The sequence below is a fragment of the Bufo gargarizans genome, chromosome 1 (assembly GCF_014858855.1).
Source record: "Bufo gargarizans isolate SCDJY-AF-19 chromosome 1, ASM1485885v1, whole genome shotgun sequence".
NCBI classification, from domain to species: domain Eukaryota; kingdom Metazoa; phylum Chordata; class Amphibia; order Anura; family Bufonidae; genus Bufo; species Bufo gargarizans.
Genome location: NC_058080.1, coordinates 635329532 through 635354496, shown reverse-complemented (window position 1 = coordinate 635354496; position 24965 = coordinate 635329532). Strand labels below are relative to the sequence as shown.

Here is a 24965-nt window from a genome sequence, read left to right as displayed (position 1 = left end):
TCCTATTATTGTCCGCATTACGGACAAGAATAGTACTGTTCTATTAGGGGCCAGCTGTTCCGTTCCGCAAAATACGGAATGCACGCGAACGTCATCTGTCTATTTTGCGGACCGCAAAATACATACGTCATGTGCATGAGCCCTAAAGCCTAAGCCTCATGCACATGGCAGTATCCATATTAAGGTTCAGAAAAAATAGATCAGCAAAATACAGATACGTTCTGTGTGTATTCTGTAGTTTTCTCAATAGAAAGAGCTGTTGCCATCTGCATATATGGAGAAGAATAGGACTTGCGCTGAGATTTGCGGACTGGGCAACTGGATGCGCAAAAAAAGGATGTGTGTGTATATAGTCCTATAGAAATTTGCCAGTGTGTGGTATCTGTGAGAAAAAAAACACAAGTGTGCATGGGCCCTTACTGTGAGCCTTTGGTGGCTGGAATACATGCAGGGTTCTTCAGTTGTGAAAGGTATCTTTAGTATAACCATGGTTTGCCCGTTCCAGCGCCTGCTTTTGCTAGGAATGCAGCTGGTTTTCTCTGGGGCAGGCGTTTGTTTGTGAATGTTGCTAGGCAGAAGCCCTTTGTCTCTCCGGTATGGGGCACCTGATACTATTTCCCATGTACTGTTTGCTGCAGTGTCACATTTCAGGTCCGCTCATGTAACCAGCATCAGTTCTTCCTTTGTAATCAAACCTTATAGTCAGTGTCATTTCTGTTTCTTACATGATATTGCCATGACCATGCAGGCAATGAGCGAGGATGAACTGCTGGATGCACTGACGGAAGGCTTTGACGTTGCTCCTGCACCCTCACAGTGTGCACCAGTACAGTCCTCTGCGGTAAGTTCGGATCCTTTTGCTGTATATGTACCTCTGTTTAGACAGCTCCTTTTATATGGTCTATTAGAGCATAATTAGCCGGTTGAAGATGGTCCCCATCTATCAGCCAGATCTCTCCTTTTGGACTATTGCAAGCACAGTACTTCATAATAATGAGAAAACAAATCCCTGAAGTTCTTCTTCTTTCTTTTTTAGAAGGCACCTGGAAAATCTGAAGAAATAGTTTCCTGTTCTAAAGCCTCTGCGGTACAGTCCTCAGCAGCAAAACCCTCTGCCTCTGTAAGTTCCTGAGTGGTTGTCCGTTTATCCTATATCTGGTAAACACTCTTTCGCCTTTAATTTTGATATACATGGATTTTTTTTTAGTTTTCTCCTGAAATGCATTTATGGCCTATATAATAGAATATCTCCACCAGGAATCAGAGCACAGCGCATGACATGGAATGAATGTGGATAACGTAGGTAGAAATAGTTCTTAGGCTACTTTCACACTCGCGTTTGGTGCGCATCCGTCATGGATCTGCACATACAGATTCGCACCAATAATACAACTGCATGCATCCATTCAAAAGAAAGCCATTTGTATTGTCTTTAACATTGGCCAAACGGATCCGTCTTGAACACCATTGAAAGTCAGTGGGGGGCGTATCCGTTTTGCATTGTGTCAGTGAAAACGGACTCGTCCCCATTGACTTACATTGTGTGTCAGGACGGATCCGTTTGCCTCTGCATTGTCAGGCGGAGTGTTTGGTGTCCGCCTCCAGAGCGGAATGTAGACGGAACGGAGGCAAACTGATGCATTCTGAGCGGATCCTTTTCCATTCAGAATGCATTAGGGCAAAACTGATCCGTTTTGGACCGCTTGTGAGAGCCCTGAAACAGATCTCACAAACGGAAAGCCAAAACGCCAGTGTGAAAGTAGCCTATTAGGAGGATTCCATAGGATACACAACCAGAAACATGTGTGCGACCAGTCTGCAACTTGTTGTCTGGCTACTGCGTGCGAGTTGTGACAAATCTCACAACAGTCGCATGGTGGTCTATGAGGACAAAGTTGCTTGCGATCTGCTACCAAAAGCCAATAGTTTGGGATGTTTGTGACTCTTGCTATAGCACCACGTCACATGTCACATTATAATCCCATTGACAATCATTAGGTGCGATGTTGAATTGCAGTCTTCATGTTGCACAACACACAACATCTTCTAGCCCCAGCCTTACACCTCACTCACCACTTGTCCAACACGCAGTCTTGATGAGTTTCTACTAGGTACAGCACATGGGGCCTCATGGACTGGGTTGGGGGGTGTTCCACAGTGGAACTCTAGCAATGGAGCATTAATGATAAAATCAGCTGCAGCTCAGCTCACCTTCTGCTTGTACAGGATGTTACCTAATCTATAGTGAAGACTGTAACTCAGACATTTTATGCTGTCATGATGTGCAGATCCCTGATGATGCCTTAGATCTGCTGTCTGGTTCTCTGGGAGAAAGGCAGCCTGATCCAGATGAAAACAAGCCTGTAGTGGACGTAGTTAAGGTGAGCAAAAACCGTAACCTCGCGATCACACTTCTTTACTACTGCTTCTGAACGTAAAACTATGTACTGTACTGTATAGCATCTATCTAGTCAGTCTATCCATTTTTCTTCCTACTACATATGGTAGTAGCAGCACTGCAACACCTAGTGGTAATGTGATATAACAGACAGATACTAGAGTGTGTATATCAAGAAGTACTGATGTGTAATATCTGCTCCATGTGCAGGAGAAAGCAAAAGAAGAGCATATTGATAGGCTTGGAGATAGAGATGACACCATCCCACCAGATTATAGACACTTGCTGGACGGTAAAGACCAGGTAATATAATAATCTGTAATCTTGCTGGGGCAGATTTACTAATCCCGGCTAAGGTGTAGACATTGTAAATTTACACTAGACAGACTAAGATGCACAAGATTTATCGCAGTAGCTGGTACTGGATGATAAGTTTGGTGCAGCTTTAGACTGTCTTGTTTAAGTTTATGCCACTTGACAGGCGACGTTCACATATCCGATTACAAACTCTGGTAGTCTGTTCAAGCAGAGAACACTCTACCGGAGTATTCTGTATAGTCTGTTCCAGCAGAGAACACTCTACCAGAGTATACTGTATTCTGCATAGTCTGTTCCAGCAGAGAACACTCTACCGGAGTATACTGTATTCTGCATAGTCTGTTCCAGCAGAGAACACTCTACCGGAGTATACTGTATTCTGCATAGTCTGTTCAAGCAGAGAACACTCTACTGGAGTATACCGTATTCTGCATAGTCTGTTCCAGCAGAGAACACTCTACCGGAGTATACTGTATTCTGCATAGTCTGTTCCAGCAGAGAACACTCTACCGGAGTATACTGTATTCTGCATAGTCTGTTCAAGCAGAGAACACTCTACCGGAGTATTCTGTATAGTCTGTTCCAGCAGAGAACACTCTACCGGAGTATACTGTATTCTGCATAGTCTGTTCCAGCAGAGAACACTCTACCGGAGTATACTGTATTCTGCATAGTCTGTTCAAGCAGAGAACACTCTACTGGAGTATACCATATTCTGCATAGTCTGTTCCAGCAGAGAACACTCTACCGGAGTATACTGTATTCTGCATAGTCTGTTCCAGCAGAGAACACTCTACCGGAGTATACTGTATTCTGCATAGTCTGTTCAAGCAGAGAACACTCTACCGGAGTATTCTGTATAGTCTGTTCCAGCAGAGAACACTCTACCAGAGTAGACTGTATTCTGCATAGAGGGATACTGCCTTGCACTGCTGGATCCCCACTGTCTACAATGGGATCCGGCTTCTTTCCAGCTTGAATGCCGGATAAAAAGTACTGCATACATGACTTCTTGTCCAGCCAAAGGCCAGCATTTATGTCAGAAAGTAGTCTGATCCCATTATAGTGTCAGAAAGAACACGGATCACACATCTGGTGATGTTCGGCAGCATTCGGCTATGCCAGATATGGTAAACTCCAGTAGTCTCATGGACTCTGCTGAAACGGACTACCATAGTTTGTAAACAGATAGCCTTAGTTGACTTAATTCTGGCAAAGTTTTGGCCATAGTTTCACGTCTTAAGCCACATCCACACTCTGAAAAAGACACAAAAAGTATGAAAAACACTTAGTAAATGTGCCACATTTTCATAAGTAAATCTGCCCCATTGTCGTTTGGTGTGTACTGTATCTTGCTTGATAACTGTAATGCATTGTTCATCCATATGTCTACTTACAGGGAAAACCTGCAAAACCAGAAGTCGTCAAACCAAAGGTAAAGCAAAAGCATAAACCTTCATTTCATTTCAAGTACTGATATATTTATCTTAGTACATTTTTGCAAACCCAGCGCTCCAATATCTGTGGGATTGGCTGTGAGGTGTTTGGCAGTGACTCTTTCCCCATTTAATTGGAATAAAAATACATATATAGTAACATGTGTTACTGAGGGTATTCCTTTCATGCTGAAATCTGTATCTTTTGATTTCACTATGAGACATGTTGAAAATAATTGTATTTTTGAATGTTCAAATTGTGCTGCAGCCATCGTTTTTAGAATCGCCTTGTTAAAATTAGCGACTTTTATTTTTAGAAATCTTTGGATGACGCTGCAGCGATCGATCTCCTCTCCAGTGGCTTTGCATCATGTGAAACCAGTTCAACTGACAAAATCTTAAATTCTTCAAAGGTACAGGATAAAGTAATTTTATGTAGAGAATAGAATATAGTATAAAATGTAGTGTGCAAATGTTAACTGCATGCATTGGTCCCATCTTTGGGGAACAGGTATAATATTGGGATTGGCTCTCTGTAACCTCAGGAGTCTGAAAATACATAGATTGCAGAGGCTTATCACATCGTCTATACCAGGGGTGCACAACCTATTCTGGTTGGGGGCCACATTGTCAGACTGAAGGAATCCCAAGGGCCGAAAATAAAAGTTAACGGAGTATTATCAACTGAAATACTGTATTTATGGTGTATTGTACATACAGAATATACTATAAATGTCTGGTTACACCTCCAGGATTCCTATCTAATGGGAGAATACATGAAAAATACATGTGAGCAGCCACAAAGCATAGACAGACATGTCTGTCACCATACAGAATGGTATCAAGGGCTGCATGTGGCCCCCGGGCCGCAGGTTGGGCACCCTCTGCTCTATACTTGTAGTAATGGCTTACTATGTGAGCAGTTATTTCCGGATGTTCCTGACACTAGTTTAGAAGATTGCACCTCGCGACAAGGGCTCATGCACATGGCCGTAGTTTTGGTCCGCATCCGAGCCACAAGTCCATTCCATGGCCCTGCAAAAAAAAATAGAACATGTCCTATTGTTGTCCATTTTGTGGACAAGAATAGGACATTTCTTCAGGAGTAAAAAGTAATAATAACTCATCCAGAATGAGCCCTAAACCAGAACTCCATATGACAACTCTTCTCTACTCCAGGACAAGGTTCAGAAGAGTTCCTCTAGTACTCCAGTATCTAAGGCATCAGGGAAGGTTCCAGAGCCTTCAAAGGTAAAAATAACATTTCCTACAATTCATAATTTGTCATCATAATAGGACATTGATTATCTGTGATACAACATCCTCTGGATTAAGGGGTTGTCAGAGGTAAGTGTCATCGGTATCTGATCAGTGGCTGTGATACCTACAGGTCAGGGCTTTGTCTCCCATCAGCTTAGCTTGGATTTCTCTGGAAGCCATGTGGTCGGCTTATTATATTGAATAGCGGACTATGCAGCCCTCTTCACTGATCAGGTATCTAGCGTTATGCCATCAATATCTGTCCTGAGACAACTCAAAGCCTGATTCAGAGGAGTTTATTTTACATCCGTGTATCATATGTGTGCATGCAACAGATTGTACTCACACAGCACACAGATTCAATAAAGCCAACAATTCAACTCATGTGATCATTTTTTGGTCCGTCCATGCAGAGAACCCTGCAGAATGCTCCATATTACATGTTACAACACAGACTCATTCATACAAGTGTACTGTATGTGTAGGCAAATAAGAAACGGACAACATATGGACGCCCACACGGAATTACGTGTGTCGGAGTTTTGCAGACATAGATGGGAGCATCTGTCTGAATCAGGCCTTTAAATAATGTGTAAAATAATTTTCGGGTGCATAGTACTTTTCCTGGAGCTGTAGGCGTTCCATTTTTCTTCCCGATGTCCATTCGATAACCTGACCATTTCATACAGCCCGTTCCCATTTATTCTACATACAAGAACTGTACTGTAGTTCTCAGCTCTTTATTTTTGGGTGCCTGTTATCGCATCCGCAGGCAGTGTAAAATGTGACGCAATACACTCACACAGGATTTATTTTTTATAATGGATGATCTCTTTGAACAGACATAAGGGTTTGCATTCAGTATATGGACAGGAAGACATAATGGTTTTCGTTCAGCTTCAAGACCATGTCATTGAGGCCCTGTTGCTGGAAGGCCCCGTCCTCTATAATTACTACATCATATCTAATTATAGTCCATGCTCATGCTATTACATTTCATCAATACTTCTCGTTCCAAGTCTAAAGCGGGCTGTGTGCAGTGATGGGCAGCAGCCTAATCCTTCATCTCTGTTACAGGACAAGGTTGAGAAGAGTTCCTCAGTCCACAAAACACAGGCATCAGGGAAGGTTCAAGATTCTTCAAAGGTATAAACCATACATATAGAGTATTCTGACCACAAAACCGCACATAACTCTGGGAGGTCACAATGCTCACTATTCCTTGGTACAGTACCAAAGGAAATAGAATAGATTATCAATATCAGATTGGCGGGGTCCGTCACCCTCCACCCCCGCCGATCACCTTCCGTCTCCCTTCCTGCTGCTGCGGCTTTGCCATAGACCTAGCAACAGCAGAAAGGGAGACGGCACGTGCACTCTGTGCGTGCCGTCTCCTCATTCAGCTGATCGGCAGGGGTGCCGCGTGTCAGGCCCCTGCCGATCTAATATTGATGACCTATCCTAAGGATAGGCCATCAATATTAAAAGCCTGGAGAACCCCTAAGGAGCGAGATTAAGGGTCCCTTTACACAGGTCACTTATCTGACGGATGATCAGGAACTGAAGCAGATGTTCAAGATCACTGTCAGATCATCTGTGGAGGTGACCGCTGCTTGTAAGGGGACAAGCGAACCATTCAGCGGTTGCTTGTCCTCATAGCAAATCATTGTTCCAGCGCAGCAGATCATTGTTTATACACCACAATCTGCTGCGCAGGAACAATGATTTTCCGTGCTGGTGGAATGACATAATACTGGAGCCATATGCAGCAGCCTCATGACCCAACTGAGAAATGTTAGTGCCATAATGGCTGCAGGTATAGAAATATTCTCTCTGGAAAAGAAAGCTAAAATGTATTTAAATGTGCCATCAGGTGGACGAGAGTTACCAGCAGCCGGTGTAGTTAGCAGATGCCACAGAACATGACACCTCGTCCTGCATGTTGAGCAGTGAGCTGTCACATTGCTTAACTGTTTGTATCCGTGGGACAAATGTTATTAAAGGGCTTGTCCAGGATTAGAAAGACATGGCTGTTTTCCTCCAAAAACAGAACGGTCTCTGTGCATTGGTTCCAGTATTGCAGCTCAGCTCCTTTGATCGCAGCCAGTGGGGCAGAGCTGCCGTACCACGCACAACCTGTGGACAGGAGTTGTGCTGCTTTTGGAAGAAATCAGACATGTTTTTTTTTCTAATCTTGGACAATCCCTTTAAATGACTTTGGGCACACCAGCTATTACACTGGATGGACTTGGTGGAGGTAGATTGAATACAGTTATATAGTAGAGATGACTATAGAATGCTACAAAAACAATAGAGCGTTTAGCGCAGGACCACACGTGTCGTACATGCTGTGGACTTTCCGCGGTGTTTACACTAGCAGCAAAGTGGATGCGATTTTCACGAATCCCCATGTGCTGTGGACATTTACTGCAGTAGAATCTGCAAATAATGTAAGATTTTAATTGTGTCAAATGTTAAATAGTGTCATGTTAATTTACATTGATCATTTCTGCCGTGTATTTTACCCACGTCATTTGTGGCAAACCTGCAGCAAAATTTTGCCACCGTGGAATACCAGTAGATCACTGCAGAAAATGGGTGGCCGTCCCCGTGGACATTGTCTTGGACAGTTATCGTAAATGTATGCTGATACTTACTTTATTTTGTGATCTTTCCTGTGGATTTAGTTTCAGTCCACCAGGTGGCGCTGTTGGCAGGTACCACAGGATATGACACAAATCATTATTGATTGTTGCAAAATGTCAGTGCAGATTCTGCAAGTGAGATTCTACAAAGCTAAGAACCAGTCAAGTGAATGAGGTTTTTACATACCCCATTCACAAACTGAGTACAAAACGCACAGGGAGTTCTACAGCTGCTTACTCGATCTGTTGGGAATTTTTGCATTGGTTTCACTGGGTGTATTTTAACCCTAAATACTATGGGACACCTTTGGGGGCTTTTTTTAAAACCATTGCATTCCAATGATTTTGGCCTAAAAAGCAATTTTTTTTATTGGTCTTTATTAAAAATAAAGACTAGGCTTTCTGTTTTAGACCTCATGTACACGACCGTAGTTTTGGTCCACATCCAATCCACATTTTTAGCGTACTGGATGCAGACCCATTCATTTCAGCGGGTCTGCAAAAGATGCGGAAAACACACCATGTGTTGTACGCATCCTTATTTCCATTCTGCGGCCCCACAAAATAAAATAGAACATGCCTTATTCTTGTCAGTTGTTCAGACAATAGGCATTTCTAACAGGGGGCAGGACATACTGATCCGCAAAATGCGAAACGCATGCGGAAGGCATCTGTGTTTTGCGGATACGTGATTTGCAGACTGCAAAGAAAGATACGGTCGTGTACAGGAGACCTTACTATGAATCAATCAGGGAAGTGCTCCCCTGGCTAGATCTAAAGCCCTTGTCTGTACATTCTTATCTGCTCAATACTCATTTAAAGGGTTTCTGTCATCAGAAAAATCGTTATGTATCTGGCTGATGTTAGCGATGTGCTAATGTCGGCAGAACAAAACTGTATGACTTATAACTCCCTGCCTGCCGCCGTTCCCTCAAAATGAAGACTTGTATAATATGCTAATGAGCCTCTAGGTGCTACTATGGCGTTGCTGCAGCACCTAGAGGCTCTGTCTTCTCACCCTTTGTCACACCCATGTCCAGTTGATTGACGTCATAGTTCTCCTTAGTGCCCCCGAAATCCCACGCATGCGCTGTCCCGTTTAGTTTTCGACGCAGTGAGTGAAGGACGCTCTCCTGCTGCCAGCTTCACTCGCTGCGCCTGCGCCGAATACTAAACAGGACGGCGCAGGATTTTACAGGCACAGAGGAGAACTAGGACGTCAATCAACTGGACATGGGCGTGCCAAAGGGTGAGAAGACGGAGCCTCTAGGTGCTGCAGCAACGCCCCAGTAGCACCTAGAGGCTCATTTGCATATTATAAAAGTCTTTATTTTGAGGGAACGGCGGCAGGCAGGGAGATATAGGTCATGGTTATGTTCTGCCGACATTAGCACATCTCTAACATCAGCCAGATACATAATGATTTTTCTGATGACAGAAACCCTTCTGACATCTAAGACATATTCTTATCAGGCTGTTAGGAATTTAGCTAGGAGTGTTTATGAGCTGTTAGGGAAGCTGAGATAAGAGGTACAAATCCAGCCGACAGTTCTCTTATGGATTCAGTATAAAACAGAAAGCCTTCTTCTGCAAATGCAAAGTGAAACCTGTAGAAGAAAAACTAATGCCAAATTTGTGATAAAGGCCAATTTGAAAAAATGTATTTTTAGCCCAACATCAGTAAAATGCAATAATGAAAAATAAATGCCTCCAAAGGCTCCATAGCCTTTAATGTCTTGTGTTATCTTCCTTTCATGTACATGTGATAACTTTCCATGCAGGGTTGCTCTTTTCAGGGCAGTTACTAACCTATCTAACCAAGGATATGATGGATTACCATTCAGATTACGGGTCACTGAGGGTAACAGCCTTAGGACATGAAGGCCTGGTTTTAAAGTACATTTCTTTATAGAACCATTATTACCATTAGTAATTGCTTTTGAAAAAAATGTAATTGTATGTACATATTTAACACTGTTTCTGTCCTTGTTCTAGTCCTCAACTCAAAGCTCTTTGGAAAAGTCTAGTGCTCAGAAAACAAGCAAAAGTTAGAGCATTGGTAAGTCAGCGCTGTAATAACATTAAAATCACAGAAAAAAAGCATGGTGTGATCCACGTTGAATGCCGTTTTAGCATTCTGTCTGTGTCCGTATGTCCGTTCCATAGCCCCGCAAAAAAAAAAAAAAAAAAATAGAACATGTCCTATTTTTGTCCGTTTTGTGGACAAGGATAGACATGGTTACAATGGATCCGCAAACAAAAAACGGATGTCATCTGTTTTTTTTTTTTTTGTGGATCCACAATTTGCGGACCGCAAAACACATACGGTCGTGTATGTGAATGTAGCCTAAGGCCTCTTTCACATGGGCATCGTGGGTTTGGGCCGGATAAGATGCGGGTGCGTCGCGGGAAAATGCACAATTATTCTGTGCGAGTGCAAAACATTTTGCACGTGCGTGAGAAAGATTGGCATGTTTGGTACCCTTATAACATGGTTATAAGGGAAAATAATAGCATTCCTAATACAGAATGCTTAGTAAAATAGGGCTGAAGGGGTTAAAAAAAAAAAAAACTTTGACTCACCTTATCCACTTGTTCGCACAGCCCGCCTTCTCTTCTTTGCTGTGCAGGAGGAAAAGGACCTGTGGTGACGTCACTGCGCTCATCACATGGTCCATCACATGATCCATCACCATGGTAATGTATCATGTGATGGACCATGTGATGTGCGCAGTGACATCACCAAAGGTCCTTTTCTCCCAGCTGATCAAAGAAGAGAAGCCGGGCAGCGCGAACAAGTAGATGTATTGTTTTTTTTTTTACCCCTCCATCCCTATTTTACTAAGCATTCTGTATTAAGAATGCTATTATTTTCCCTTATAACCATGTTATAATGGAAAATAATAATGATCAGGTCCCAATCCCGATAATCTCCTAGCAACCATGCATGAAAATCGCACCGCATCCGCACTTGCTTGCGGATACTTGCGATTTTCACGCAGCCCCATTCACTTCTATGGGGCCTGCGTTGTGTGAAAAACGCACAATATAGAACATGCTGCGATTTTCGCGCAATGCACAAGTGATGCGTGACAATCACCGATCATGTGCACAGCCCCATAGAAATTAATGGGTCCGGATTCAGTGCGGGTGCAATGCACACCTCACGCATTGCACCCGCGCGGAAATCTCGCCCGTGTGAAAGAGGTCTAAGGCTCTAATCAGACGGCCGTAGAATGGGTCCGGATCCGTTCCACAATTGTGCGGAATGGGTGCGGACCCATTCATTTTCAATGGGGCCGGAAAAGATGTGGACAGCATACAGTGTGCTGTTTGCAGCCGCATTTCGGGTCCGCGGCCTCGCAAAAAAATAGAGCATGTCCTATTCTTGTCCGCAATTTGCAGACCGCAAAACACTACGGACGTCTGAATGGACCCTAATGGAGAGATTTCTTCCCTGACTGCACTGCTTTTAGGAGAGCGTAAGTCTGGGACTACATGGCTGCTCGTGTGAGGAGTATCCTGCCACAAATCAAGCTGCATGTGACGGGACTTTTATTTGGCTCTGTTTTTACAGCCAAATCAAAGCTCTAAAATAGTTGCATAACAGCAAGTTGCACAATTGTTTTTGTTCGCTCGTCTTTTCTGGGAATTGCTGTCACTGCACAGCCCCAGCCTATGGGCTCATGCACATGGCCGTAGTTTCTGTCCACATCCGATCGGCCCTAAGGCTGCATTCGCTCAGATGGACTGTATACAGTGCTTTGCTCTGACCTGATCCGGTCTTTGATGTGTGAACGCAGCCTAAGTTTGAACCAATTCCCTGCTGTTGACTCTAGAATTGCCCATCACACAGTAATGACCTATCCTCGCCCTCTTGTGCTTTCTTTCAGATGCAGATTAGAAGAGGACTGATGCAAGCACATGCCTTCCGCACTGTACCTTTCCATAGACCCTGTTCTGTTTATGGAAGAGTTAAATGAGTTATTTTTTTTCCTTCTATGCAAAATCTGTTTTTCGGTTCTTTGAGGGGCAAAGCTTCTATAGTTGTAATTAAATGTCTGATGTAAGTAATACCACAAGGCCTGCAACCTTTGCACATATTTTCCACATAAGATGCGTGAGCTCGAGAACGTGTGAGGTTACATAGAAACGTGTACATGACGGCGATGCTCGTATTATTTTACTGATGTTACAGCGGCTGCATGTGGATCCGTACAGTATAGATCTTTATGTTTTTACAAGAACTGTGCCTTTTTACTCGCCATTTCCCCGATTCTTCATGCACATAAAATATAATGGGGCTTCTCTGGCATGGACAGGCCTTTACCATTTTGCTTATATTAAAATATATATTTTTTCAGGAGATGGTTGCACTGATTCCCAATAAATCGATTTGATGTGCATAGTACAAAGCCTGGTGCAGAGGAATAGACTTTTCTACTGGATGTGTCAGTAGAAGTGATATAAGGGCTGTTTTGCTTTATAACTGTGGAACACTATCAGAAATAAAGTTTCATGAAACTGGGGTGGTGGTCTGCGTTGTCATTGTGTTACAGGGGACAACCGCGGCAAACAGATAATGCTGGGGGAACATGCCGCCAGCTAAGATGTGGTCAGGAATGTAATGTCCTATGCCAGCCAATCCGATGAATGGACAGCCTGAGACGAACAGAGGGAAAGACCCCCTTCCCCATGAAGTCCATATTCCCTAACACAATTGATGTATTCACGATTATAATAAATACAACATGCTGCAGTGATATAGCCAATGAAAACGAGAAGTACTGTCTAGATAGCCAAAAACTTTATAGGGACACTGTGTGCTACAGAGGGCAAATGTTATTCCGTATACACTATAGGAGAGATTTTCCATGAGGGGAATTTTTAAAGTTGATCAAATATTGCATGTGAAGCCTCATTAAAAGGGAACCTCTTGGAAATGCATCTTCAGATAGCATATTATACAGCAGAAGGAGCTGAACAGACTGATGTATAGTTTTAGGGCACGACTACCTGTGTCACGCGACATTTCATGTAATGTATTTCAATAGTGTCACAATGCGACATGCTGTGACTGCGATGCGAAATTCTGACTTGGCTGGATTATTACAATATAATAATAGCAAAGACAGGTGCACTCTGCAGACTTACTAAGCCCTCAAACTGATGATAAAATTGAGAGATTAGCCGACATGTCTGAGCCCGAGCACTGACACGCTCCTGTAATTTGCCCACTGGCTCCTGGTATTGCCCATACGGCTCAGGTAGGTGAGTGTTAGGACCCGAGCTACTTGAGAAACCTTGGCGCGGTGCTCGGGCTCAGACATGTCCTACACCGTAGGACATGTTGGCTAATCTCTAAATTTTATCATCAGTTTGAGGGCTTAGAAAGTCTGCAGAGTGCACCTGTTTTTGCTATTATATTGTTATATTGATTATCACATCCATATAATTGCTATCTTGTGTGGGATTTCTATTGTGGTACTTGTGGTCCGCCGCAGGCATCCTCCACTGTGTACATTTTTGCTGGGGATTGCCATTAGCAACGGGCCACAAGTGCAGGATTTGCTCCCCTGTTCATATATATGCACAACTGCATGTGGGTTTGAGCACCTCCTGCCTGTTTAACACCACGCCATTTTTTTTTCATTTGTTTGCATATTGGATGGATTATTTGCTACTGTCGCAGCATGTCGCATTGTGACACTATTGAAATAAATTATATGAAATGTCGCCATACCTTTTTATGTCGCACGACACATCTAGCCACATGAAAGCCACACAAAAAAAACCACACACAAATCTGCACTATATATTGCTTTTTTTTGTGTGCGGATTTTCCTCGTATCTCATCCTTACATTAAAAAGGGTGAAATCCGCACAAGACAAATGCAGCAACAATTGACATGCTGCAGATTTCAAAGTCCACATTACAGGTCAATTTCCGCACCTAAGAAAAAAAGCTAAGTGTGCATCAGATTTGTCAAATCTCGTTTACTTTGCTTGTTTTTCCCTAATGAAAATCTGCATTGTGTGCAGCCCACCCCTATGATAAAAGATTCAGTCCTAACACTTTTTGGGACTTTATTGATAAATCTGACTTAAATCAGCAACAGGCTGAGCATGTCCACTTCCCATCCACAAATAAGCCCAAAAAGTCACAGCCTTATTTTGCAACTTTGGTCCTGGTTCTGAAATGCAAGGCTTGATAAATTCCCCCTTTTCTGTGTGTTAATATGAAACAAAACACAGCCATAGGACCAAAACAAATGGCTTTTTATTGTGTCCGCAATGGAGACACCGTACACAGGCATCAAGTACATTTTGTGTCAAATAGGATTCAGTTAAGCCAGTACTGTCTGCTCTGCACTGATAAGGGGGAATCAACCTGAAGAAGCTATCTGCAGATGAGGTGCTGGCTTATTTATTATCCAGGTCATGTCTCAAGGCCTGTTTAAGGTGAGGGGCTACACGGCAACAGCTGTCGCAGCCCAGATCACTGAGTAGCGGTGGTCCCATTCATTTCTATGGGATCATCGCTACTCAGTGATACTGGCAGCGACAGCTGTCGCTGTATAGCCCTAGCCTAAATGGTCGAGCATTAACTTATAGGATAGCTATCTCACATTTAAATGCTCAGCTTTTTTTTTTTCATGGAAAGCGCTGATTTGCATATTTTTCTGTACTATAGCAAATAGTCATCTTACGGAAAAATTCCTGCTCAAAATAATAAAAAATAACATTACAAAATCAGAATTTTTAATAAGTTTATTACTGTTGAACAGTGATAATTGACGATTTTTCCTAAAGGGAATAGATCAGATAATGACCTATTTAAATCACATTTTTATGGTCAGCTTAACAAGAACGTATCAGAAGATGACCTATTGTTTAATTCACAATTACGTATATAATCCTGGGGTTTTCACACTGGGCACTAGGCCTAATAATAGGTCCTGATTTCCTGTTCAGTATAGGTAGCTTTTCAGTAGCAATCTTGTTAATATCACAGGCAGAATTACAATGACAAATAACACCTCCTGTATAGATTACATAGGATATACCGTTCACAATAGGTGATATAACAGCTTATTACCCCCTCCTGACTTCTGCAAGGTCACAGAACATGCCTAGTAAAGTCTCCCATGTAAGTCAGTGTGCCAGCTCCTATCCATTGTGTCTATAGCCCATGCAGCTGCTCTCAAAAGACGTATTAACATATTTTAGGTCTGGTGGCCAGTGTGAAAACTGCAGGATTATATAAACCCTTCCTTTCATTTTTTTTACTCCCTGCCTCAGTAGGGATGGGCGAATCGACTTCGGATGATACTGTACGGAGTGCTCGCTCTGTACAATATTCAAACTAAGTATTATGCGAATCGACTTCGGATGTTTCATTCGAAGTTGATTCGCTCATCCCTACTTCTCAAAGCCATAACTTTTTATTTTTCCATTCACATAGCCGTATGATTTTTATTTTTTTTGCAGGACAAGTTGCACTTTCTAATGGCACCATTTAATATTGCATATCATGTAGTAGAAAGCTGGAAAAAAAATCCAAATGAGACGATGCCTGTGATGTTTAATTTTTTATTGTTTATTTTAATTTTGGGGTAAAGGGGTGATTAGAATTTTTATATTTTTTAAAACTTTTTTGGGGGTCTCCAAGAGGATCCCAACATGCAATCATTAGACTGCAATTTGTATAAAGTAATGGAATTTTATCCATTACACCATACAAAGATCAGCATATTACAATTCAGTGCTGCCACCTGCAGGCCTGAATTGTAATATACAAGTGATAAGCCTAGAAGCCTTTGACCACGGCATATGAGGTTAAATGTCCGCTGATGCATTTTTGCATGATATGTTCTTGTTAGGTCTCATTCACACAACCGTGGTTTGGTTCTGCATCCGACCTATTTACTTCAATGGGGCTTCAAAAGATGCGGACAGCACTCCGTGTGTTGTACGCATCCGTTGCTCCGTTCTGTGGCCCCGCAAAAACGATAGATCATGTCATATTCTTGTCTGTTTTGTAGGCATTTCTATATTGGGCCATCTGTTCCATTACACAAATTGCGAAAGGCACACTGGTGGCATCCATGTTTTGCAGACCACAAAACACAAAACACGGCACGGTCGTGTGAATGAGCCCTTAAGCTGACCAAGATTGAACAATAAATCACTGATGGATCTTTGCTATGATTTGTGGTCTGGTCTTCTATTGATGGCTTTTTGATCCTTTTGTTTGGAATGAACAATTTTCCAAGTACAGCACCTGACAATGACGGAAAAGATCAACTTTTTCACAGATATTTGCCTTCGGTCGCACTCATTTGTGTCACTAAAAGGCACAGTACAAAATGGTCTAAATCTCACCCACCAGATTATGTCATTATGTATAAAATGACTTCTCTACCATTTATGAAGAATAAGGCTGATTCACTGATCAGTTACTTTGTGAATATCTTGTTTGAAAGACCATATTATTTAACATAGTTTTTTTGTATATCATTTTGCACATTGTCTTCTTTGGTGTAAAAACCATTGATAAATCTCCCCCAAGGTATTTAATGATGCCATTAGCGACCAGCTCAAATCTACCATAATCTTTTTGAATCCTAAAACCTGGTATCTAATTTAGTTTTAAAATAAAAAGGTTTAAAGACTATGTACACCTTCGGAGGCAATTTTTTTTATGATTGCATGTTACTCATTTTTGGCTAAAAATCATTTTCAATTCGTCTTAAAAATATTGAGCTGTTCTGTCACAAAGGGCTAACTGTCTAGCTGTGTCACTGCTACTTTCACTTTGTGCCAGTCATCTAATAACCCTAATCTCTAAACTACTGAGAGGTCATAAACACTTATTTAAGCAACATTGTTATCAGTAAGCTAAGGATTGAGCTTTAGGCTACATTCACACAAACGCATTCTGTTTCCGTGTCAGTTCTGTTATTTTTGCGGATTGGATGAGGACCTGTTCATTTCAATGGGTCCACAAAAAATGTGGACAGTACACCGTGTGCTGTCCGCATCCGTATGTCCGTTCCGTAGCCCCGCAAAAAATATAGAGCATGTCCTATTCTTGTCCGTTTTGCGGACAAGAATAGGCATTGTTATAATGGATCTGCAAAAAAAAAAAAACGGATGCAACACGGACATCATCCTGTATTTTTTGCGGATCTGCACTTTGTGGACCACAAACTACATACGGTTGTGTGAATGTAGCCTAAATGAATGTTTATAACAAGGATAGCCAACTTGTGGCTCTCCAGCTGCTGTAAAACTACAACTCCCACCATGCCCTGTTATAGGCTGATGGCTATAGGCAGTGTTGGCATGCTGGGAGTTCTAGTTGGATAGCCTCAGGTTGGCCATCCCTGGTTTATAAGGTCATAGAGCAGAGATAAGGAGTCCATCTGCTCCCCAGATGACAGAAAAGCCACAGACTGCTACTAGAGCATGTCAGCTCTGTACAGAAAAAAGGACGCCATATTTTTTATAAAGACCGATTAAAGAAATTATGTTTAGCTCAAAATGAGTACAATGCAATAATAAAACATTGCCCGCAAAGGTGTACATAGCCTTTAACTGCTCTAAAAATAAAAAACTGTAAGAGAATAAAGTATCCCTGAGCAAAGCTCCGCATTCATTCCTACAAACTTCTCACACGTGAATAAGTCCTAACCCACTCCCTAGACTTTATCTTGAGATATTTGCACTGTTAGTCTAAATTCACATACGTCTGCAGGAAACTAATAAAATAGTCTGTTCTGGCAGAGAACAGACTACCAGAGCTTACCATTTCTGGCATAGCCTGATAATGCCTTGCACCACAGACCTTCAATGACTATAATGGGATCCCACAACTGCCTGGCATAAATGCTGTCTTTTGGCTGGACAAATATTGCTGCGGTTACACTCTGGCAGTCTGTTCTCTGCTGGAACAGACTACCGGATTAGATTAACGCATATGTGAATCTACCCTAATGAGACAAGCTACACCAATATGTTGTCAATAGTTATCTCTAAAGAAACTTGTGACAACCCACACATCTCCAACAGTACCACAAGTAAATGATCTAGGACGCTAAGCAGCCAATCCAAGCATCTCATGTAGACCTAGCCTCAGCCCAGCAGGCACTCTGTGTGCAACAGCATTGTCATAAGCATAAGAAATTAAAAGGGTTGACCACTGTCTTGTTACTGTTGACTCATCTGTTTGTAAGATGATTATATAGCACTTACTAGGATAGCCTTTGTTGAAATTCTGTACCATTTTCTATATTTCATAGGGTATGCTCCGTTGTTTGCCAAGTTTTTGTGCGCTGTCCACACAGAGCTCTTGTCCATAAAATGGCTGCTGCTGGAGGGTCATGTGATGTCTCTTCCATTCAAATACACTACACCTGCGATCTGTAGTTGCACTGAAGTGTGTTAGAATACAGGAGGCTGAGTGATGTGTCTGGTCACATGGCCCTCCATCAGCAGCCATCTTAGGCCTCATGCACACGACCGTTGTTTAGGTCTGCATCCCAGCTGCTGTTTTGGCGGCTTTGATGCGGACCCATTCACTCACTCCGTGTGCTGTCCGCATCTGTGGCTCCGTTCCGCGGCCCCGCTAAAAAAATATAACATGTCCTATTCTTGAGAAAAGTGTAATAGGAATAGCTCACTCCTGTGAAAATAGGGACCAGGTGCTCTAGGCCAGGAAAACTGTATCACCCATACAGACAAATATTAAAAGATCCAAAATATTCCCAGATGTCCTATTCTTGTCCGCGCTTTGCGGACAAGAATAGGCATTTATATTGCTTGCGCCCGTTCCGTAAATTGCGGAAGGCAACACGGGCAGCTTTCGTTTTGTGCGGACCACAAAAAACGGCACGGTCGTGTGCATAAGGCCTTATGGACAGGATTTCTATGCGGACGGCATAGAAGATTTACCATACAAGAGGATATGGCTTATGAAATATAGCAAACAGCAGATATGCCAATGAATAATTGACATAGAGTTACACAAAAGTGTCTATCCCTGCAGCCTGAGCCACTGTGATAAATCTAGTACAGGTCTAGACAGTCTGTCTAAGGTTTTGTCATCTACAACCTTCCCCAACATGTTGGCTACCAGCAAACCGCCAGTGTGTTATTAAGGAGGTCAATGGATAACCGTATGGAGGCAGCAAGAATACGGTCTTAAATCTACAGTGTATGTCTATGCAGTGGATTTGGAGTTCTGTAACAGAAAAACGGGGATCCAACTCCTATAGAGATATAAATTACCCAGCACCTAGAAACAACATGACGGTAAAAGGGAACATATTGGACACATTCAGCTAAGGATTTCTGAATGACATGACCAACACGTGCTGTCAACATAGAGGCTGAAAAAGGCTGCTTTTATGCCTACAAGGGATTTTTATCAGGTCATCATAAAGCATGGGACAGAATTAAGTTCACATGGGCTCACAAAGCGTGAGCACCAAATCTATAAACTGTTATTTTCTAGCCAGGTTTTAACAATGTCAAAGTTTTTATCCATCCATCGAATGTTTTCTTCCATAGTCTCCCTTGCTTGTTGAACACAACGTAGCTGGGAACCATTTTCTTTCAATGATTCTAAGAACTGCATTGCCTAAAATGAAATTAAAAGTTAGTGATGAATAATGGCAGATTACACTCTGTCAATCCACATTCACACGCGTCATTATTCACTAAGAGTGGGAATGGATCCGGGCACAAGCATAGGCATGCATAAAGGCCAGGTTTGAAAGCAGCCTTTCCCCTGTACCAGTATAACAGATAATTTCTCACTGGTACCAGGAAATGCAATTCCGCCATAGTTTTATGGATTTAGTTTTTACGACACTCACTATGCGGTATAACTGACTTGTGCTCTTCATTCTCCAGATCAGTATGATTACAGCAAACCACATATGTACAGTTTTTCTTATATTTTAATACGAAAACAAAAAAACTTTGACCCCCATAACTTTGTTACAGTTATGTCTACTGAGATCTGTGAGTGTTGTCTACTGAGATCTTGTGGGACGATCTGTAGTTTTTTTATAATAGCATTTTGGGATGTGTGTCTTTTTTATCACCTTTTATTCATTTTTTGGGAGGTAACTAAAAAAAAAAAAAAAACAGCAAATCGTCCATTTTTATATATTTTTTCTGTTACACCATTCACTTTCATATTTTTAGATTTTAATAGTATGGACGTTTTCTGACACAGTGATGCCCATGATGTTGATTTTTTTTATTGTTTAAAAGGGTTTTCCAAGATTTTTATACTGATAACCTATCCTCAGGATAGGTCATCAGTATATGATTAGTGGGGGTCTGAAACCCGCCGATCAGCTGTTTTGAGAAGGCATCAACACTCCTGTGAGCAACGCTGCTTTCTTGCAGCTCCCCAAGCACAGCGCCATACATTGTATAGCGGCTGTTCTTGGTATTGCACTCTGCCCCATTCACTTGAATAGGGCTGAGCTGCTCTTAGACCACGTGACACATGAACGTGTCGTCACTTGACTTAGGAAAAGCAGAGAGAAGGCCATGCCGCTCACAGGAGCACTGGCACCTTCTCAAACAGATGGTCGTCGGGGGTCCTGCATGTCGGACCCCCACCGATCAGATACTGATGACCTATTCATCAGTATAAAAATCTTGGAAAACCCCTTTAATTGTATTATGATTTTGGGGATAAGGGGTGATTTGAATTTTTAGATATTTTTTATTGTTTTATATTTTGTAAAAAAATGTTTTGCTCTTTGACTTTTTTTTTTAGGTCCCCAAGTGGACCACAACATTATCAGACTGCAATTTGTATGGGGTAACGGAACTGTTTCCATTATCCTGTACAGAAATAGCTATATTACAATTCAGTGCTGCCACCTGCTGGCCTGAATTGAAATATACAAGTAATGAGCCTGGAAGCCTAGTAAAGGCTCATTACTTTCAAGGAACGCCTTCCCTAATCTCTGCCAGGAAAGGCGTTCCTGCTGGTGAAGCAAGCACTTCCGGGTTTCTGGCTTCTCCGATGCCATGGTGACATTTGACCACTGCATCTGAGGGGTTAAATGTCCATGATCGGCATTACCACCGATCCGCTCTGGAGCGGGCACCATCTTTAAAGACCTGATATCCGCTGTACATGTATGACGGGTGTTGTGAAGGGGTTAAAAATATATATAAAATATAAATATAAAAACAGTATGAAAAGCAATGGCATAGAATACCATGCAGAAGAAAAACTGGCCAAGCTAAGCATAAAAATATAATAGAGTATATAAGAAGAAATGACAATATAAAATAAGACCTTCCAGTGTAGACAAAACCAGAAATGAAGCAGTAAGAAGAAGTGGTCAAAATATCACGTAAATATTGGTGTACAGTGATATAAAAACAATATTGAAGTTAAAAAAAAAAAAGACAGACAAACGAGAGTGGGAGACCAATAGGGGCAGAAAATGACCTACTTTCTCTTTAAGATATAGACATGCTTCCCATAATATGAACAGTCCCGAAACAACAGCTTTTGTCCAAGGGCACCATAAACACAAGCCACATGGTCTTTTGGCCCGCTGTCCTTCCCTGTGCCCAACTGCCTCTCTTTTATGGCAACTGTTCACAAAAATAGCTTTTAACCTTTATAGTGCTGGCTGATTTATTTTTTTAGAATTCATTTGTTGTGCTCGCTATATGTGAACACACCCTTTTTTCTTTATGAGTATATTGTCTTCTTGGGTGTGGTGCTTTGAACATCACATTGTTTTTGGGCAGTACCCGTCCTAGGCGGTTTCTTATGGCAAATGGCCATCTATTGTGAGGTTGCTCAGACTTTTACCTTCTTCTTTCCTCTATTTCTTTCTATTATTTTTTACTTCAGCCCCTTTGCCCTCTCTGACCCCTGTCATCTGGGTTTCTGTCCCAATTCCCCAATTCCAATATTATCTAATTTAGTATTACTGTAAAATATTAACACTGAATTGGAAATAAAGCTCATTACCTCTTCCAGCCACTCCCTTGTAGAAAACAGTTTTGTCACACCAACAACCATGTCACCAATTGTACGTGATCCCAACTCAAACCTAGAACATACACAAATGTACATTAGTAGAGCACATCTTGTATTTAAATGACACAAGTGCATGAAGAAGAGACATACTTTTGAATGAGTTGATGCCAATTAGTCTTCAAAAAATTCCAAGCCAAGAGGTGACCAACTTGGTTCCTGCTCACAGAGACAACAATGTGTGGTAGTTCTTGAGTTTTTATAAGATCTCCTTTCAAAGCCGCATCCATGAGCCTAGGGAATATGGGAAAACATCACAAAATGTCCTATTCCTTACAAAACTAGAGTCTTTGGCACTTGCAGCAGAGTACTTGACAGCAGTGCAGAACTTTTAAAGGGAATCTATCATCTCCAAGTATTGTAAGTAAGTGACGCCAAGTTCAATTATGTACTTTTTATCTTCATACTCACTTGCATTCTGAAGCTGTGCACCGTGTCAGAATGTAAGAGAGTATGAAGATAAAAATTACATAATCTGACTCCGAACTAATTAGACTACACACTGCTTACTCTAGTTTGTGGTGTGTTTCGAAGTTGACAGATTCCCTTAAAATATTTGGGGGTTTTAGGCTCTTTTTACACTTTAACCCCTTGCCAACCAGCACCGTCTATGTATGGCCATGGCCGGGACTTTAAAGATGGCATCTGCGTAAGCGTGATGGGCGCTGTTTTAAACCGCAGACACCTAGAACTAATGTCCGCGACCAACGGTAATGCCGATCGTGGACTTTTACTCCTTCAGATGCTGTGGTCAACTGTGACCATAGCATCTGCACTAGCAGAAAAACAGAAGAACGCACTACCCGGTGGGCACCGGCTACCCCCAGAAAGAATCGGTGCGCGGCAGCCTCTGTCGTCCTGAGTGACAAAAGGCTGGTGCATATTAGTTCTTATGGAGCCTTTTCGCCATTGGAATACATTGTACAGTGCCAGGGGTGCACCTAGCTTTTCTGCTGCCTTTTTGCCACAATGAAAGCACTCATTGCCCATGGCCCTTCTGCTGACCCCCTCTTGCCCCTACCTGGTGCTGCATGAGGCGATTGCCTCACCTGGCCTCATTAGTGGTGCACCCCTGTACAGTGCATTGGAGTGCACTCTCAGGACTGGTGTCGGTTGGATTCCACCAATTACATGCTTGAAGTGTATAAAATCATAATGCCATAAATGTCACATAAGTACCTTAGCTTGATATGTCTTTATATAGCTAAATGAAATGCATTATTACCACTGCAGCTTGTCCTGATTCTGAGTCATAGTCAATGCATATTCAATGAGGTGCATTTCACCAGTGTCAGCAGTCTTATATTGCTCAAACAAATAGTCCCAACCTTCAGATGTCTGAGCTCCTACAGCGTAAACAGCAAAGACGACATCACGTGGCAAGCTGAGAAAAAAAAAATACATATATATGGCAAGTTACCAGAACAAGGTCAGTATCCTCAGGGGGACAGGTGTATGTAGAATGAAATAAACCCTGGAATATTGCACTGGGAGAGCACAAATAGCAGAATCTAGTGCTATAGAGCACATAAGAGGATGCCCTGTTTTCAGGTGCAGTTATTTCTCATACTACATATACTACATAGTATACTACAGTATGATTTATATGACCTATTATAACCTTCAAAGTCACTTTAAAGTGCCCCCACTGTATAAAGTTAGGCATTTAAAGGCTATGTACACCTTTGGTGGCAATTTCTTTGTATTCTTGCATTGTACTTATTTTGCGCTAAAAATAATTTTTTCAATTGTTCTTTATTTAGGGATGAGCGAACTTGTGTTTTCAGGTTCAGCGTACAAGGTTTGGGTTATCTAAGAACTCCATTATGGATTCCGCTACCACGGGCCATAAGTTATGGTCCGTGGTAGTGGAATCCATAACGGAATTCTTAGATAACCCGAACCTTGTACGCTGAACCTGAAAACACAAGTTTTCTCATCCCTAGTCTTTATTAAAAATATTGAGCCGTTTCTCCTGCACAGCTGTAAGTTTATCTAGTAGCTGGTTCTGAATTTTCTCTCTGCTCAGTCAGGCAGGGAGCTGATGGGCTCTTTATCTCTGACCTTATAAACACTCATTAAATCTAAATTCTTGTCTTACTGATATGAATGTGGCTTAAATAAGTGTTTATGAACTTTTAATAAATTTACAGATAAGGGTTATTAGATGACTGGCACAAAGTGAAAGTACCATTCACACAGCTAGAATAACAGTTAACCCTTTGTGACAGAACGGCTCAATATTTTTACTAAAAACCAAATGAAAAAATGATTTTTAGCCCAAAATAAGTAAAATGCAATCATTAAAAAACTGCCCCCAAAGGAGTACATATCCTTTAATGCAATCTTACAGATGCAGTATCTTGGTTTTAAAAAGTGGCACATTGCATAAAATTATAATTTAATATAAAAGTTGACAAGTGGGTGTGATTTACTGGGAGGTGGCATACCCTAAAACATTTAGACAGGTTTGTTTATAATAAAGTCCAAAAAAGGAACATATTATAGTGCAAATCTACACCTGCTCACAGCAGGCCTGAATTTCATTTTGAACCTTTAGGACAGTGTAAAATGTGCCAAAATTGGTGTGCAGTGCACCTTTTAAGAAATGTGAAACAATTCACTCCAACTTTTTATTATTATTTATATAAAACTGGGGTTTGCCATTCTTAATAAATGTGGGCTTCAGGGGAAGTGTGTGGCTTCAGATGAACTGCTCCAAAATGTTGTCACATTTTTTTAAAAATAAACTATGCCTACTTATAGATAGTGTAGAGCGTGAATATTCGAATAGCGAATATTTATTGCGAATATCGCCA

At 41.7% G+C, this 24965-nt stretch overlaps 2 protein-coding genes across 9 annotated transcripts in view; one reads left to right on the top strand and one right to left on the bottom strand.

The window, feature by feature from the left end:
- CAST (calpastatin) overlaps positions 1–12585 on the top strand; it is a 189116-nt gene extending 176531 nt beyond the window's left edge. For all 8 annotated transcript variants that reach the window (XM_044275982.1, XM_044275983.1, XM_044275986.1 and 5 more), the window contains 10 exons: positions 749–841; positions 1037–1120; positions 2289–2381; positions 2609–2701; positions 4116–4151; positions 4470–4565; positions 5332–5403; positions 6490–6558; positions 10053–10116; positions 11951–12585. In XM_044275982.1, the coding sequence (XP_044131917.1) occupies positions 749–841; positions 1037–1120; positions 2289–2381; positions 2609–2701; positions 4116–4151; positions 4470–4565; positions 5332–5403; positions 6490–6558; positions 10053–10109 (693 nt within the window). In that variant the 3' untranslated portion in view covers positions 10110–10116; positions 11951–12585. The remainder of the gene's footprint in view (positions 1–748; positions 842–1036; positions 1121–2288; positions 2382–2608; positions 2702–4115; positions 4152–4469; positions 4566–5331; positions 5404–6489; positions 6559–10052; positions 10117–11950) is intronic.
- Positions 12586–17627: 5042 nt separating this feature from the next.
- The window catches only part of ERAP1 (endoplasmic reticulum aminopeptidase 1), a 54836-nt gene continuing 47498 nt past the window's right edge, over positions 17628–24965 (bottom strand). Inside the window, exons 16-19 of the mRNA XM_044275980.1 lie at positions 23372–23530; positions 22240–22380; positions 22081–22162; positions 17628–19701 (exon numbers count right to left, since the gene is read on the bottom strand). Of these exons, the coding sequence (XP_044131915.1) occupies positions 19555–19701; positions 22081–22162; positions 22240–22380; positions 23372–23530 (529 nt within the window). The 3' untranslated portion in view covers positions 17628–19554. The remainder of the gene's footprint in view (positions 19702–22080; positions 22163–22239; positions 22381–23371; positions 23531–24965) is intronic.